Below are 17,445 nucleotides of genomic sequence, written 5' to 3' on the forward strand. Positions count from 1 at the left end.
AAGGAATAAGCTTTTGTTTTGTATGCACTTGTGGCATAGCTATATCCGGTGCCGATACCAATGTTTTCCTCTATCACCAGGCATAAAATGAATAATAATTAAAAATGCATGTGAAAGCCAGAGGTGCTTAATGACTGGCCTTGACATATTCTGTCCAATTAGCCATCTCGAGGAATAAGGACTTATTTAGAGCTCGGTATTATTAAACAATATACATATCCAGGTGTCCACAAGTAAAATTTACACAAAGTTACCCAAGTAATTAAAGTTTTAAAGTTGAAATTTCCAAAAATCCTTCTCTTATCAGATGCTGAGTGACTGATGTTCATAATAAAAAAATTTTTATGCTCAGTTTTTTTTACTGTGTTGGTAATTAGAATAAATGGTTTTATAATCATAGATATTCATTCATAGCATTGCCATAACATTACTTTTAATAAAGTAAATATACCTCACAGAGAAAACCACTGAGGATTCGTTCCAAATATTTGGTTGATGCACAAAAACTCGTTTTGTTAGTTATTATTTATTTCTTACAATTATTGTATTACAAAGATGTTATGAATTGACAAAATAACATTTAAGTTAGCACCATGTGTTCGTGTTTAATAAATATATGAATTTGTGTGATTTTATATAACAATTATTGTGTTCCTTATATTTTAAGATACAAATAAATTTTTAATTACTAAAGACGGTATATTTTTTAATTTAAAATTTAGTTGATATATCAATAATTTTTAAATTACAACTCGCAATATTTCCCCTTTAGTTTCTCTCCCTGTTATTTTATATAATTTATTATTCCAAACATTATATAAATAAAAGGTTAGTTTTTAATATTTCAAGGAATAATTGTTTTTCACGCCATACCAGAACAATGATATGACGTCATCGACGCCGAGTGCACAGATGTAGTGATCGGGTTGTAATTTTTTTATAAATAACAATTTGTTTATATATCATTAAATTATGGCACTTATAGAGACCACTTTCAAACTATTTAAATGCATGTCAAACTATTACATTTTACTATTTAATTATGTTCCTCGTAATATTTTAGTAACCTTATTACTTTCATTATGGCAAACTTGATATAGTTGAAATATTTTATACGTTAAATGCCACAAAATAAGTGGCCTCTAAAATCATTATATTTATCAATCTCTTATTAACATTAAATTCCCAATATTTTTTTTATGCCAGTTTTATGTATGAATGATTAAAAGCTTAAAACTGAGAGAAAAAGAAAAATCTTTTAATGGCTTTTAGTTCCACATATATGATATCATTGTGATTATGATAAATTGTAATCATAATAAATATTATTTTCAATTTTTGTCGAGATTCTACTGTTTCTTACCAAATAGCCTCACTGTTTTAATGTCATATACCATTTGTCTTTTAATAACTAGCATCATTTCATTTTCAAAATTGGCATTTAACAAATTGAAATATCTTTGATTCAATCTTGATTTATACTTTAAAGAATCTTGTTTTAATGTTACAAAGCAAAATTAACTTTGTTTCTCTTTATTGTAGTGAGCTATTCAGCTCACTACTAATTGAGAAATGTTTAACATGTCATTGCATTAAAACAATTCATAACAATTGTCTCCCGCAGCTTTTCTTGTGTTTTAGGGATCGGTTGTCAGGTGTTAGCAATAAAAAAGTAGTCTACTTCTTTCCATGAGGTTCCAGCATGGTTCATACAAAATTTTATCAAATTTGATTCAGTGATTTGGCAGTGAAAAAGCAACACAGACAGAGTTAGATACTTTCGAATATAATATTAGCATATATATTAGTATAGATTAAAACTGTAATACTAGTAAATGTTATGCTTAAATTATGACTCTATGATGATAGTGAAAACACAAATATTAAGCTAGGAAGTTAGGAGCGAGCCCTGCTGGCTTTCTTGCTCTTGTCCAGTGTCTGCGGTGGCGGAGGCGGCTTAGCTGACATGTGGCGACTGTACAGTCTGCAAAACACATTTTAGTAACTACTATTACCATTTCATCCAAATTCTTTTTGTATATACACTATCTTAACATAACTTTTATCATTAAAGTATAATATGTGCAATGTGCATATATTATTTGCTCCTATTGAATTTTATATACTTAGCAAAACACAAACATCTTTACATAACCAATTATTTTATCAGCATAGATTCTAATCTAAAAATTTAGTACTCTAGTACTTGGTTAGTACTTACTGATAATTTTAAGATGATGGAAGGAATGAAATGATGATAACTATATTATACTTTCAACTCTGTTTGTATCTACTATTCAAATTTTAATAACAATTTATAACACTTCATCATAGTAAGTGAAACTCAATTCAATAAATTTTATAAATATGCATATTTAAAAATAGAATATTGTTGGACACTAATACTTACACTCTATATGTTTCTGAACGCAAGTAGTCAAGTACATGTGAAGGTCCCAGCTTCAATTGGTCTTCGATTGGTGGAACCCAGAAGTTACCTTCCAATCTTAACACAGATTTATTACTTGCAAGGTCTAATGTACCTGAAATTTTTATTGATATATTTGTTAGTTTTCTGTTCATAAATTTTACTTGGCATTTATAAACGAAATCTCAGTTGCATAATCGGATTTACCTATTTCCGGTGGCAAGACAACAAGACGGTTGCCCTGTAAATGCAATTCCCTCAATCGGGCCAACTGACCAAGCTCCTTTGGCACTTCTATTAAATCATTTTCCCTCATTGAAAGCTACAATTAATAAAAAACATATTATTCATGACTACGTGGCTATTGCAATAATTTAAATGAATAATATTTTTTGTTTCATGAAGGTTTTAAAAGATATTAAATCATTTTGATGTTAATTATTACATTAATAATCATATTTTCCTTGAATTTTAAACCACAACATTTACATAAGGAAAATATCAAAGTATTAATAGGTACCTACAATTTGTAAATTCTTTAAGTTTCCGATTTCCGGTGGTAGGAATTCAAAGTCATTATCTCCCAAATACAATGCTCGGAGGCTTTCTGAAAGAAACAATTATGACTAATTAATAACAGTTTTCATCCCAAATTGCCCTATTGTAGTATTAATATTAATTAATATAAAACCTTTTTCATCTATCTCTGTTAATTGGGTACATTTTTTTTAACATCACTACTATCATACATTATACAGGGATAAAAGTATGACACAGCGGAACGTCATTGCACACTACACACTGGTCCATTTTTGCTTTGCTAACCAGCAATTTAAATAAAAATTATAAAAAAGCAGTGGTAGGATCAACAGAATTAAAAAAATTATAGGCTATCCATATACATTCAGCATTTCACTTGATTAATACACAAGGAAAAAATATCATAAGAAGTAATTATATATAATTTCAATCAATAGATTAATAAATATGATTAGGGATTTATCACTTCCAAAAACATAAGTTAATAAACTCACCCATCATGAAGAAATTTCCGGGTAGAGTTTGCTCTTTTAAATTATTATAGGTCAAATCCAAAATTTCCAACACCGGGAAAGCACCAAATCCTCTTGGTAGAGTATAGAGCCGGTTAAGCGACACATTTAAAATTCGAAGTTTTGGCAACGATGACAAACTTATTGGCAACTCTTCGATGTGGTTGTTAGCAAGGTTAAGAATCTCCAAGTTAATGAGGTTCGCTAGTCCAGCCGGAACGACTTGCAGCTTATTGTGACTCAGTGTTAAACGTGTAATGTTTTCGAGACTAACTGAAATCCAGACATGATAATTGTTTGACTATTACTTAGGACAAGATGTAATCAGTATTTAGATGTTACGTAGCCATGGGATATTTTTCCATGGTTTAAATACTTTTAAATACTACATTCTGGAAACCCACGTAACTTCTATGCATTAGATCATCAACGAAATTGGAATTCATTTACGACCTATTAATTTAAAATAATAAAATATTTTATATTGTTCTTTGAGCAAGTTTATCGGATTTATTTTTATTTTATTTATGTGCACAAATATATATTTATGTATAAAAAAAATCAAAACACTCGCCAAACTAAGTACGAAAACTTGTTCTGCGCTATATAAGGGAAAACTAGTTTTAGAAAGTCCAACTCACATAGTCCAGGTATTTCGTCTAAGCTAGAAATCCCTTTATCCACCAAATCAATTTCTGGATTGTTTATTTCTTTCGCTTCTTCAATTACTTTTTTAGCTTTCGACATTTTGGCAGTGTTTGGAATACAGGAAACAGGCGGAGGATGACTCATTGTTGCAGGTACGTTAAGCGTTTCAGAGCGACAACAATATATCAGACATTTTAGCCAATAAGAGTTGGTTGTTTTTTATTTACTTTGCTTTGGTTGGACAAAATACAAATAAAACAAATTGATCTACGTAGATAAAACATATGTTAAAGTGTACAGACAACTAAATATAACTTGTTAGTTCCTTTTTTCAAGACATAACAGCAGTTATGTTTTAAAAAAAGGTTTAAAACGCATTAAATCTACATAATACTATATAATCACATTGTAATATATTTACTAGTAAATATTATATACTAAAAAATACCTTATAAAATGATTAATTGATCTATATCAATTAATGGATATTGTTTGGATTATTTAGAATATTAGAGATTGGATTTTTTGCCAAGTCTCTAAAAGCCTGGTAATTTAATAAAAACCTTTTATCCAGAGCCAATACATTATTTAAAAAGCTAATATTATTATTGATATCGACTATTATGAATTTGACACCTGTCAGTTATTTCAAGGTACAAGGTTCAACTAAACGAGCCTACGGCAGTTTATACAGCTGTTTTTATCGTTTTATTGTTGAATGTAAATTTGCACTTGGTGTTCTTGCTATCTATTAACAGTCAGTATTAATTCGTTGATTCCTGTGCTCTTAATTACCAAACTTGTGCCGTAAATTCAGTGTATCTACAACTATTGTTATCATTGGAATTATTTTGATAACAATTATGTTAACAATTTAATTGATTTGCTAGTAAGAAAATTAAGATTTACGATATCGTACTTAATTAGCTTCTTTTCCATTTACTAGAAGGCACAGGTAGGTGAAGTGTTTTAAACTAAAGCAAATCTTATGATTCAGATTTTAAATAAGTTTATTGTATAGAATATTAAATACATTTTTATTTCACGAACAATGTTTTTGTTAACAAATTATGATCATTAACTAAATAAATATTGAATAAAACTATTTTGCTTTATTTTCTAAATTCATATATAATGTCTATTTATTTTTCGATAATAAATTAAAAATAAATTAGCTATGTTAGTGCAAAGATTTAAAATATAATTACTGTCATTCTTTTGTTCTTTAGAGATGAGTGAGCGTCCGCAGCCACTGAAAGCTGTTAATCGGTTTTTTGAAGGCAAAGAACCATGGCAGATAGTTACAATGACTGCTTCATCAGTGCTAGCAATAGTATGGGCACACAGTCTCTACAATGCCAAAGACAGTAAGTCAGTCTTCCTCTATTGTCTAAAGGTCTCACTGCTACGCGAAGGCCTTCTATTTCTGTTGAAGATTCAAAACTTAGATAAATACAAATGTCACAGAATTTCCCTTGATACATGCACATCCTTATTATGTTTTATACAAATTATACATAACATAACATATGAAAATCAATGCTTGTTGTGGTTTGTGGTTTGAACAATTCATGTTTTCTTACAGCTAAGATTTTTTTTAAATTATACAGTGTCTTATGGGAGAATATATTTATGAAAAAAAAAAATATTTAAAAAATTAAAAAAAAAAAAACTACCATGTATATTATCAATGGGATGGGAATGGAAACAAACTAGTTGACTCCCACAGCTTTGACCACATTTCAGGGCTTGGTTGTTAGGTGTTAGCCATAAATATCCATCGTCGCTCCTTAGGGTTCAAATTTGGTTCATAACATATTTCATCAAATTAGGTTCAGTGATTAGGTTGTGAAAGACTAACAAACAGACAGACAGACTTACTTTTGCATTTATAATATTAGTATACATTATATATTTTTAGTAAGTTGTTCTATGATAGATATCACATCCTTTTTGAAGTGAAGTTTCTTCACAATGCACCTCATTGGCTTTGCACCGCATATTCTTGCCGTTCTGGGTGAATAAAAAAAAAAACAAAGCCGTCCCAATTATTTCTTATTACATGCATGTAGATTACGTAATCTAATAAAAAAAATATATGTCTTTTTCTTAAATATATTCTCTTTATATTTCATGCAAAGAATTAAGAAGTTTTCCTTGGCTGATGTCTCATGTATTATTGGAAATTTACTTATATACACATTATACATATATGTATAATCAGGGCTATTTGATGCTCTTTTTCTTCAAACATCATAAATTCCTTAGATTAGCTCATTTATATGGTTTATCTAAATATACTAATTATTTATTTACTGAAATATGTATAATATTGGACATAGTTTTCTTTTTATTATTCTTTGCTTCTTTCGGTTTATCCAATGCATATCCAGTGTATAGATTCTATAATTAAAAAAAAGAAAAGAAACATAAATACTTTTTTTTTATGTATCATGGTGCAATTCTAACACATTTGTCATATGAGCATGACTTGCAACTTTATTGTTGTTATTTGAGCTCGTAATTTTGTTCCATTAGTCATATCGTTTATGTAGCGGTCTATTGTGAGATGTAAATAAAGGTTACATGCACCGTGATGTAGGAGGTCGCATATGTTAGTCGTATTCTTTATTCAAATAGGCTCTTTGCTCTCTTTCAATTTTAACCTACGACCGGTTCGGAGTGTAGGATCTACCGAGAAGAACCGTCATGTAATTCAGTAGTTACAATTTTCCGATAACCGGTTACGTAGATTATTAAAAACAAGGATTTAATATACTATATCTCGCATGGAAATGAACGAATACCACTCCACGTTTTTTTATCAACTATATAATTTTTTATCTTATATTACGCCTTATTAATCAAAGTTTTCTTAACATGTGATTTAAATTTAATTAAAAGGCTAAAATAATTTGAGGAATTTTAGTATTATTATTATACATTACATATAGCCCAAGGAAAGATTAATCGAATTTGCGGAGACGGAACCTGGTGTTACAATTTATTACATTCCAACATTCCGCGTTAGTAGGGAAGTTGTTTAGGTATAATTAAAATTAAATTCTATTATTTTTCATTTTTATTTTTTATTATAGTTATCACAGGATAATATCTAAATATATAATAAGAGATAAAAGATTTGTCGTGTAGCCAAGTAGATAAAATTGCGAGCGTTTATGGTAGCTGGTATTACAAAAAAAAGAACACAAGAACTGTTCTAGGATGAAGTGAAAAGAATACGTGGCTCTAATCCGGTAGCGATCTATAACTCGTGATCGGCTGATGAAATTCTGCCATATGTACACCATCTTGCTAAGGCATTGTGGTGACTTTTTGCTAATTTAACTGCGCTTTAAACCTGTCCTAGTTCCTAACGTATCCGATTATATTTTATTTAATGTTCTAATCAACAAAAATCCCTGACCTCCTTAGTTAAGAAAAATAAATAAAGATTAATGTTAAATTAGATGACTTAAATTAATATATTTTTCAATTAATGTCAAATACAAATACTGCACTAGTACTAAGTATTTCAACTGATAATTTTACCTATAATTCAATTTATGAATTTAAATAATTATCTGTTAAATATTTTATAAGCGAGGGAGTTGTTTCGATTAAATGTTCCAAATGATGTATTATTGTTATAACATAATGTTGAGATATTATGTCGTAAAAATACATTTCGCTATCATTACCGTTTGATTACATTTAGATTAGTTATCTATACTAATATTATAAACTCTGTCTGTATGTTTCTATGTTACGCTTTCACGGCCAGACCACTAAACTGAATTTCATGTCATTTGTTCTGAAGCAAGCTCGATTCCCATGGAAGGACATAGGCCTAAAACTGCACGAGTAACACTTTAAGCGAGGCCGCGGGCGACTACTTTTTAACAATTCGTAGTTCTTCGTCACACTCAAAGAACAAAACGTTTTGCTAATTCATTATTGTATCCCAAAACATTACTGTGTTATGTTATTATGACAATTGACCAGTATTAGCAAGACGCTACACTATTATCCCTTACTAGCTGTGCCCGCGACTTCGTGCACGAATGATTAAAAAGTTATTATTCAGTTCGCGGTTTTTACTGTAACTTATTAACTCTGTATTAGGCAGCATTTGTGATAATAAGGCACCCGACGTGACGGCGGAGTGGTGGCATCCGCGAGAGCTGTGCGTGGTACTGGACAGTATTTGGACATTGCTGCGTGGCTTTGTATATAATTCTAAAATATAGCCTAAGTTAGTCCTTATTAAATTAGCTATCAGCCAGTTAAAGTCCCGTCAAAATCGGTCCAGCCGTTCCAGTGATTAGCCGGAACAAACAGACAGAAAAAAATGTATAAAATGTTATTTTGGTATATGTACCATGTATACATACATATGCATTTAGAAGAAGCGGTTATTTTAATATTACAAACATATACTCCAATTTTATTATATGTATATATTTGCTCATAAGGTTTGACTGATTAAAACAAAGTAGTAATCAATCTGATGACTACAAATTACCACTACATAGTTTAGACATCTTGTAAATTCTTTAATAAGCAAAACAGTTATGTGAAAATGAGTAAAACCGTTGCCTATGTTGTATGTTCCGGACATATATGGTTTAAATATTAGGAGCGTTTGTAAGCGAAACAATTAAAACATATTTCGTTTGATTAAAATATTAATGCAGTTTACGTCGCTCGTATTTTATTTTTTATCGTCTTTGGCAATTTTTTCCTTTATTTTTTTGGCAATTTGTTTTCGGAAGGTGGGCTAGCGAACAGTCTAGCTGATGGCCAGTTATCTTCTCCCAAAATCACTGATAAGACAAGCCAGCAGCACAAAGTTCTAACACTGGTAGTCTTCTATTTAATTTGGTGACTAAAAAATTCGGCAACACCGTAACCTTATTCAGCAGCGCTTAAATGACTAAAATAAGAAATTACCGCGCTTGCAACTCTTTTGGGTGTCATAATTTTTAAACTAAACCTATACTAATATTATAAATGCGAAAGTAACTCTGTCTGCACGTTTGTTATCCTTTCACGGCTAAACCACGGAACGGAACGGAATTTGATAAATTTTGGTATAAAGCAAGTTTGCTACCAAAGAACTAAAACATTTATACCTAAAACCTACGACCGCTCCGACACGCGGACGAAGCCGCCGGCGAACACTAGAGTTAACACAAACTAAGACTTTAATACTAAACACTTTAATTCAAGCGTATTATATTTATTTATATTATATTAAAATAAATAACATTTGATTTTATTGAATACATAATTATATGAAGTGGATTAAACACATAATTTTCTTCAAAACTCAGGTGTCACGGTGAGACTACGAAGAGAGTTCTTCAGATGGCTTCGTCAAGTACCAATAGTTCGTCGAAAGATAGAAGAGAGAATGAATGATATCAAGAAAGGTTTCAAGAAAGATGTAGCGAAGAGACTAGCCGGTATGACTATATACCGGGAACTGCCTGAACGTGGTTTCACTGCTGAGGAGGTTGCTGAAGAAGTCAAAAAACATCTGACACTAGGTAAGATACTGCATATATGATATTCAAATCGAAGCAATAGAAATTAACAAAACTTAGGTCTACTTTATTCCCTACTAATATTTCTTGATTGATCTATTCCCCACTACTGGGCTAAGGCCTCCTCTCCCTTTCAGGGGAAGGTTTGAGCATATTCCACCACGCTGCTCCAGTGCGGGTTGCTGGAATGCACATGTGGCAGAATTTCGTTGAAATTAGACGCAGGTTTCCTCACGATGTTTTCCTTCACCGCCGAGCACGAGATGAACTATAAACACAAATTAAGCACATGAAAATTCAGTGGTACCTGTCTGGGTTTGAACCCGAAATCATCGGTTAAGATGCACGCATGCATGGAGTAAATAATACAGTATATCCACTTATATATTATGTTCTGATAACTACTTCGCCGACATTCTAGACGCTTTTTTTGAACGTATTAATAAACGAATGCATACATTACTGACGTAGATTGTTCAATATTTACTTGGCGGTAGGGCTTGTCAATTCACTGTAATAGTTGATTATTTGTCTCTAGTCTTGTGATTGGAATATGTTATACTTAATTAAACTCTTACAATGACTGACTAACTCACAGACAAAACCTATGGGTGTGGAAGCATGAAGATTCGCAATGTTTTAGGTCGAAATTAGTATCTTGGGTTTAGTGGATGTCATGATTTAAATTGATGATAACGTTAGATTTTACTCGTCAATGGAGTCATAAATATAACATATTTTTAAGAAAATGATTTGTGTGTTCTGTTTGAATAATTATTTGTGGTGAATCAATTCTAACTTTGGAGCCACCAGTTCAGGACAACAGATAATAACAAATTCTTAAACTGAGACTAACAATGTGTATCACCCTGTTACTCGATATTTAGATTGAGAGTCTGTTGTGGGGTGTTGTCAATGTATACGATTTAACTTTCACGATATATATTATGTTCTTAAATAAAATAAAGAAGAAAATGATGTAGAGGGACGTTAGTATTCAAAAAGGTCTCATACGATTAGTGTGACTTTAAACTTGCACTTGGAACACTTTCGAACCATTTAAAATTATATATGTTTATGAAATTTTATAAAAGAAAACATCGCTGAGTTTTTCCTGCCAGTTTTCCTGAAGTCAGAGAGTTTTAATTTCCGAAGCGATAGTTCTTAATTACAATTTTTACTGTAAACGAGTAATAATAATGGTTTAATATTAAATTAATACCTTTTTATATTTTTTTGTCTCTTTTAGGTTCATATGATTGGAAAATTGGTAACGTATCTGGAGCCGTGTACCACGTGAACGAGGACATCAGCGATGTGGCGTGTTCCGCTTACTCCATGACCGCGTACACGAATCCGCTTCACGCGGACGTGTTCCCGGGCATCAATAAGATGGAAGCTGAAATAGTACGAATGACAATCAACCTGTTCCACGGCGACGACGATTGTTGTGGGACGGTATGTATCTTGATACAATTCGTATTTACCAGATTTTTTTATTCAGTGCATTTTTTTCACAATATGAAATCTGCTTAAGATTACCGAAGATCGTAGGCGACATTAGTGTATGCTTGTTTATTGTTTAAAACATTGTGAGGAAATTTGCACGCGTCGGAAGAAAATCAAAATGCATCTATCAGCATGGTGGAATCCGCTTGTCCTGTGCCTGATCTTTCCGTAACATATGAATTAAAAGAGTAACTATTTTGGTCTGTAGCCTATATTCTAGCTTAGTGAATTGGTTTTCAATTCACGGTCAACTGAAATTCTGTAAAGCAACAATTGCAAACAATTCTGATCGAACAAACATATTACAAAGTACTTTAATAGGTGTGCACAATATACTACACTGTTCTGTCGATACGATCTGAGTTTACTTTTAGCTTTACGTGTTCCGCACAATTAAATCTTACAGGTTTGAGTTCGGAATATATTTTACATTTTCAAAATGTTAAGAACTAGTTGGGTAGGTAAAGAAATGTAATTTAATCATCAAAACGACAAAGTTCACTTTGTGTTGGAAAACTATTATGTCGTCCAGTCACATAGAATGTTAATAATAAAAAAAATGGAGATTGATGTTCAGAACAAAATTTTTTTTTATTTTATTAACATTATTAATATCGCAGAAGCTGAATCGTTGAGGATATGTTTCGTTAAAATATATTTAAAGCATAGTTTCCTTAAAGTTAAAACACGCCGGTGATGACGATAACGCTTAAATGATTAATTGCTGGACGAGTTGAGGCGCGGAAATTTGTGCTACATTAATACCTCTTTTCCCGGTTATCGTTACCAGAACTTCCTTGACAATATGCGTTAATTTACATCATATAGTAAATAATAAAAGTCATAGAAATATAGCAAAGTAAATGTCGGTAAACGCATACGTCGCCGATCTCGCCCTCGATGATCTTAAGACACGTACTGTGTTTAAATTTTATTCGCTCAAGTATCATATGCGTAATTCATTGCATTGTCATGCTATGTGCACCAATCACGCAACTGTAGCTGAATTTATAAGAGAATTCATAAGATAATATTGATAAGATCGTGTAAATTATTGCTTTTCCTTAACATTTGAGCAACTTAAAATATTCTTGTCAGAAAATTCGTCTTCGGCCTAAGGCGAGTGTGCATGCTAATTGCTATTGCTATAAATCTTTGCCATTATATTTTGTCAGTCAGTCAGTGTCTGATTTTATTGTGGCCGCGCGAGTAAACTCATCGCGATAAAATCATTTGATGCGCGACACGTAACGTGAATATTCGCGTTATCGCGAAGTATGTGGCCTAGGCATTAGATTAACATGACACGTAATAGGTATTAGGTAAACTATCTTATTACAGGATTTGGTAATAAAGCTTTGTTTATGTTTTATTAAGATTTAATAAAACACTAAACCCGAATAGGCCGTATCACTAGACTGTCATTGTAAAATGGCGGACGTTCATGTATCATAATTAGATACTTTTTGTGTTGTCACATACTAATATCAAAATAGGTTTATTGTATTTTTACATAGGTTCCTCAGATTCCCTTCAGTTGGGTCTTTTTATTTTACTCTAAAGTTTGTATCTTGTTTGTAATATTATTAATGAATATGATTCATTACACATTCTAGTATTCGTATGTATGTTCAAGGAAATATTGAGATTTCGGTTTTTTTTAAACTAATCATATTTTTTAAGATATTTATTAGATTATTTTTTCTCTCTGTCACGCTGACAATGCTACGAGACAAAATTAATCAGAATTAATTCTATTACATGTTACTTCCTTATAGTATTTAGAGTATATCAACCGAGATGGACTAGGATTTAGAATACGTGAATCCTGTCCGAATATTGCAGCTGGAAACGCGGGAAAGCACCACTGATTTTTCATGTCGTTAAGAAATATTCTCGTACATGTATCAAATGAAAATTTGCCTTAGCAAAATTGTAGGACATTAGGCTGTAAAATTTACATTTTATAATTAATTTTAGGTGACAACAGGCGGGACGGAGTCGATTATGATGGCTTGCAAAGCTTTCCGAGATTTGGCTTACAGTAATGGCATTAGCAACCCTCAAATGGTGTTGCCAGTAACTGCGCATACAGCTTTCGATAAAGCGGCGCAGTACTTGGGCATATCTGTGGTGACGGTGCCAGTGTCGAGTGAAACTTACACCGTCGACGTGGATGCCGTACGACGGGCTATTGGCAGGAGAACTTGTATGGTGAGTTTCAGTAGGAGAATATGAGAATATTAAATTTTCAGTTTTTAGTAATTAAAAAAATATATAGCAAAATCGGAAAATCAATCACTATATATAATATCTGCAAATTGTCTCACTAAGAGAAGAAGAAACTTTGTCCAGATTTGGAACGTGTCGAGTATTTGGAATACTTATTCCAAATACAATCTACAAAGCGGATTTTTAGCGGCTAAAGACGACGAATCCCATCTCCAGTCCACGGTCCTACCCACCTTTCGGACCGAGCACGGGTAGACGGAATCTTGCCTCTGGCTCTTTCCCGAGTGCGCTCTTCGTCCCCTACAAATATCTTTGTCCTGTCTCTGATATCTTAAGCCAAGGAAGACAGTAAAGGCTTTCTATTAAGCTTAATCGGCCTTAGCCCAGCAGTGGGAAATTTACAGGCTGTTAATGTAATGTAATGGACATATCGTTTAGAATTTTTTTTTATGATATCGGTAGGCTGGCAAGCAAATGGGCCACCTGATGGTAAGTGGTCACCATCGCCCATAGACAATGGCGTTATAAGAAATATTAACCATTCCTTACATTACCCTTCAAACCGGAACACAACAATACCGAATACTGCTGTTTGGCGGTAGAGTATCTGATGAGTGGGTGGGACCTACACGAAGCCCTACCACCAAGTAAACGAGATGTAATGCCAACGCGGCGGTTCCCTCAGATAGTGGGCTCGGCGCCGAACTTCCCGTACGGCACGATGGACGACATCGCGGCGCTGGCGGCGCTGGCGCAGGACGCGGGCGTGCCGCTGCACGTGGACGCGTGCCTGGGCGGCTTCGCGGCCGCCTTCATGGCGCGCGCCGGCTTCGCGCTGCCGCCCTTCGACTTCCGCCTGCCCGGCGTCGCCAGCATCTCCGCCGACACGCACAAGGTACGCCCCTGCGCCCCTGCGCCCCTGCGGCCCGTTATCTCATTCAATTTTGTTTTATTCATTATTTAAGAATCGATATAAAAGTACTCGTATTCCGATTTTGTGTCATACATTTCTGTGTCAAATTTAATTTAATAATTGTAAATATTAATAAAATATATCTTTATAACTATTCAGCTCCGAGTTCTTATAAATAATTAAAATATTTGTAGCTCTATAACCGTTGAGCTCAGCCCTTATGTAGTTTAATACATTTATTACGCATTTTCAAGCCACATTCTATCCATTGTAATATTATCCTATAAGCATGTAAACATTAAAAACTCTTCGACAATTATTAGAATTGCTTTTAAATTTTTTACGATTTTTTCATTCGGCGGAAAGATTTTTTTTGTAGATTCTTAATTTTCACGGTGTATTGATATGTCGTCCGCAGTACGGCTACGCCCCCAAGGGCACGTCGGTGGTGGTGTACCGTCGCCTGAGCCTGCGGCATCACCAGTACACCGTCACTACTGACTGGCCAGGCGGAGTGTACGGGTCGCCTACGGTTAACGGTAACTATAACGCTGTACTGATTAATCACTCGTACATATTTCAAATGTTGCCTCTGTCTTCTAGGCGAAGGCGTCCTCTCTTGATAAGATTTGCACATTGTCAGCACTAAGACTATCACCTGATATGTACAAGCGAGAGACTCCCTTTGGGATGTTTTTGACACAGTAGAGATACTTACAGTTATATGTTCACAGTAATATTTTTCACTTTAATTGATTTAGTGATAATAATTATATGAACTTTGAGAAAAAATTGTAATACAAACGTTGGAACTACTGAGTTTCTTGCCGGTTCTTCTCGGTAGAATGGACATTCTGAACCAATGGTAACTTTGCGTTTACTATAATTCTGAAAAAATATCATACAATGTCTACCTTTACCATCAAACACGAATCAAGAATATTGAACTTATCCCTGATGGCCAATTAAGATAAGTACTTCCCGGTTGATAAACTTTGAAATGACCACATATAAGAATAGAATTGTACAAGTACGGGACGTAACGGGAGCCCCTCGTGTCGCAGGCAGCCGCGCGGGCGGGCTGATCGCGGCGTGCTGGGCCACCATGATGTTCGTGGGGGTGGAGCGCTACGTGCAGATGACGAAGGAGATCGTCTCCGTCGCGAGGTTCATCGAAGCTGAGTGAGTTTTCATTTTCCACTTTTGCTATGAGCTTATATTTATAATTGAAAGTTGAACTTAACGGAAATAGTAATCTCTTATCTTAAATCATTGTCTCGCCATTAAACTAAATTGACCGTGTAAATCGAATCACTTGTCATATACAATCATAGACTATAAATGGGTTTTTTAAGTTAGTGAAACAGGCCATCGATCAATAATTATGTTAACTTTATATTTTTATAGGCTACGAAAAATCGAAGGCATATTTATATTCGGCAAGCCGGCCACGACGGTGATCGCGTTCGGCTCCAAAAAGTTCGACGTGTTCAAGTTGGCGGACAAGTTGCATAAGAAGGGATGGAGCTTGAACGCCCTGCAGTTCCCTTCAGGGTGAGTTGCTACATAAACTTGAACCTATTGTAACCAATATTTTCCGGAAAACTACACGGTCGGGGTATTCGTGCCGGGTCTGCGTTAGGAGGTTTTATTTATTTTATTGATGTAAAATGCATCTTATTTTCCAGCATCCACATCGCCGTGACGCACGCGCACACGCAGGCGGGCGTAGCGGAGCGGTTCGTAGCGGACGTGCGCGCCGCTACGAGCGCCTGCCTCAAGGAGGGCGGGGAGCCGGTGGAGGGGAAGGTCGGTCTTTACGTACATCTAATATTGTTTATTTACCTTTTTTTAAATATTAGGTTTTTAAAGCAGTATCTCAAGGCTAGGCTAGGCTTCTAAGTATTAATATTTCGATTGGAAGGGTGAGTGAGCCAGTGTAATAAGACATACAAGTCAACATCTTAGTTCTCCTGATTGACTGAACATTGCTGGTGTAAATTGTCTACGATAATGTTATTCAGACGGAAAGGAAGAACGGGTTCCAACTGTGAAAATTATTTTCTGATTTCTCTGATTTTTCTGAACTCTTTAACTATAATTCTGTGAAAAGTAATGTTTAGCAATTATTAGTATTAGATCTCTCAAACGAGTTAGAACTTTATGTTACAAAATATATTATCCAAAGCTGATTGGCGTCTTTATATTTCCAGATGGCCATATACGGCGTCGCTCAAGGCATTCCCGACCGAAGTCTCGTGTCAGACATCACCAAGTACTTCATCGACTCAATGTATTATCTGCCTAAGCCGGAAGACTACGTGGAAGAGAATTAAACGATTAAAATACAATGATTGTTATTTTTCAAAGGGTTGTAAGCGGTTTAAACCGGTTTTCTAATGTAATGTCAAAGATATACCTATAATAACATTCGTAACGCCTTCGGTACTCAAAGAGTTTAAACAGTAGAATATATTAAAGGAATATTTAGTGGGGGAATTGCAATTTTGTAAATTGATAAAAAACATTTAATTTCATCTCTAAGCTGGTTTCTATCTACATGATTTATGTCGAGGGAATTTCTTTTAACAAAACCCTTGTTGTCAAAAAGAGAAAGATATATATTTCTCATTGCGTCGTTGCAAATTAAGTTATTCATAACAATGGCGAAATGATTCATGCCCTTTTGACACGTGTCAAATCAACTAAACAGTTAAGTTCAATTACAATTACGAGATATGTAGTGATAGAAGCAGAGATCGCCCAGGGGTTAGATCGCGTCTTAACCGCGCCGGCGCCATAATATATTATTAACACCATAATCCACTACGGATTGGTGGATTATGGTGTTTCATTGGAGTAGCGTGGTGGAATAAGCTCCATTCCTTCTCTTTAAAAGGGTGAGGAGGCCTTAGGCCAGCAGTGGAAGATTTACAGACTGGAACTTAACTAAACTTAACTGAATAGAAAATAAGCCCGATTATTTCCCATTAGCGGGCTTATGCATCCCCTCTTAAAAAGAAGGGTTTGCTCAAACATGCCATTGTAGTTTATAGTTCATGAAACAAGCAAGAGTTACTTCACGACTTAACTAGATGAATTATAAAAAAAGTA

General features: G+C 33.9%; 2 protein-coding genes across 3 annotated transcripts; one reads left to right on the plus strand and one right to left on the minus strand.

Moving 5' to 3' along the window:
* Positions 1–1,200: 1,200 nt before the first annotated feature.
* On the minus strand, positions 1,201–4,285 carry LOC125065132 (ras suppressor protein 1). The gene is made up of 6 exons (XM_047672581.1): positions 4,122–4,285; positions 3,463–3,753; positions 2,953–3,035; positions 2,636–2,750; positions 2,411–2,543; positions 1,201–1,984 (listed from the first exon to the last, which is right to left on the minus strand). The coding sequence occupies exons 1-6, from the start codon at positions 4,270–4,272 to the stop codon at positions 1,897–1,899; spliced, it is 861 nt and encodes a 286-aa protein (XP_047528537.1). The 5' UTR covers positions 4,273–4,285; the 3' UTR covers positions 1,201–1,896.
* A 492-nt stretch (positions 4,286–4,777) lies between these two features.
* LOC125065122 (sphingosine-1-phosphate lyase) lies at positions 4,778–16,682 on the plus strand. 2 transcript variants are annotated; one of them, XM_047672567.1, is made up of 11 exons: positions 4,778–5,083; positions 5,358–5,495; positions 9,465–9,680; positions 10,927–11,135; positions 13,167–13,400; positions 14,104–14,313; positions 14,750–14,870; positions 15,396–15,513; positions 15,739–15,885; positions 16,020–16,140; positions 16,545–16,682. In XM_047672567.1, exons 2-11 carry the CDS (start codon positions 5,360–5,362, stop codon positions 16,665–16,667), a joined length of 1,635 nt encoding a protein of 544 aa, XP_047528523.1. In that variant the 5' UTR covers positions 4,778–5,083; positions 5,358–5,359; the 3' UTR covers positions 16,668–16,682. The 2 variants fall into 2 exon arrangements, with proteins under 2 accessions (XP_047528523.1, XP_047528524.1); XM_047672568.1 differs by having other exon boundaries at positions 4,778–4,885.
* The last annotated feature ends 763 nt before the right edge of the window (positions 16,683–17,445 follow it).

The sequence above is a fragment of the Vanessa atalanta genome, chromosome 7, assembly GCF_905147765.1.
Source record: "Vanessa atalanta chromosome 7, ilVanAtal1.2, whole genome shotgun sequence".
In the NCBI taxonomy this organism is placed as follows: Eukaryota; Metazoa; Arthropoda; class Insecta; order Lepidoptera; family Nymphalidae; genus Vanessa; species Vanessa atalanta.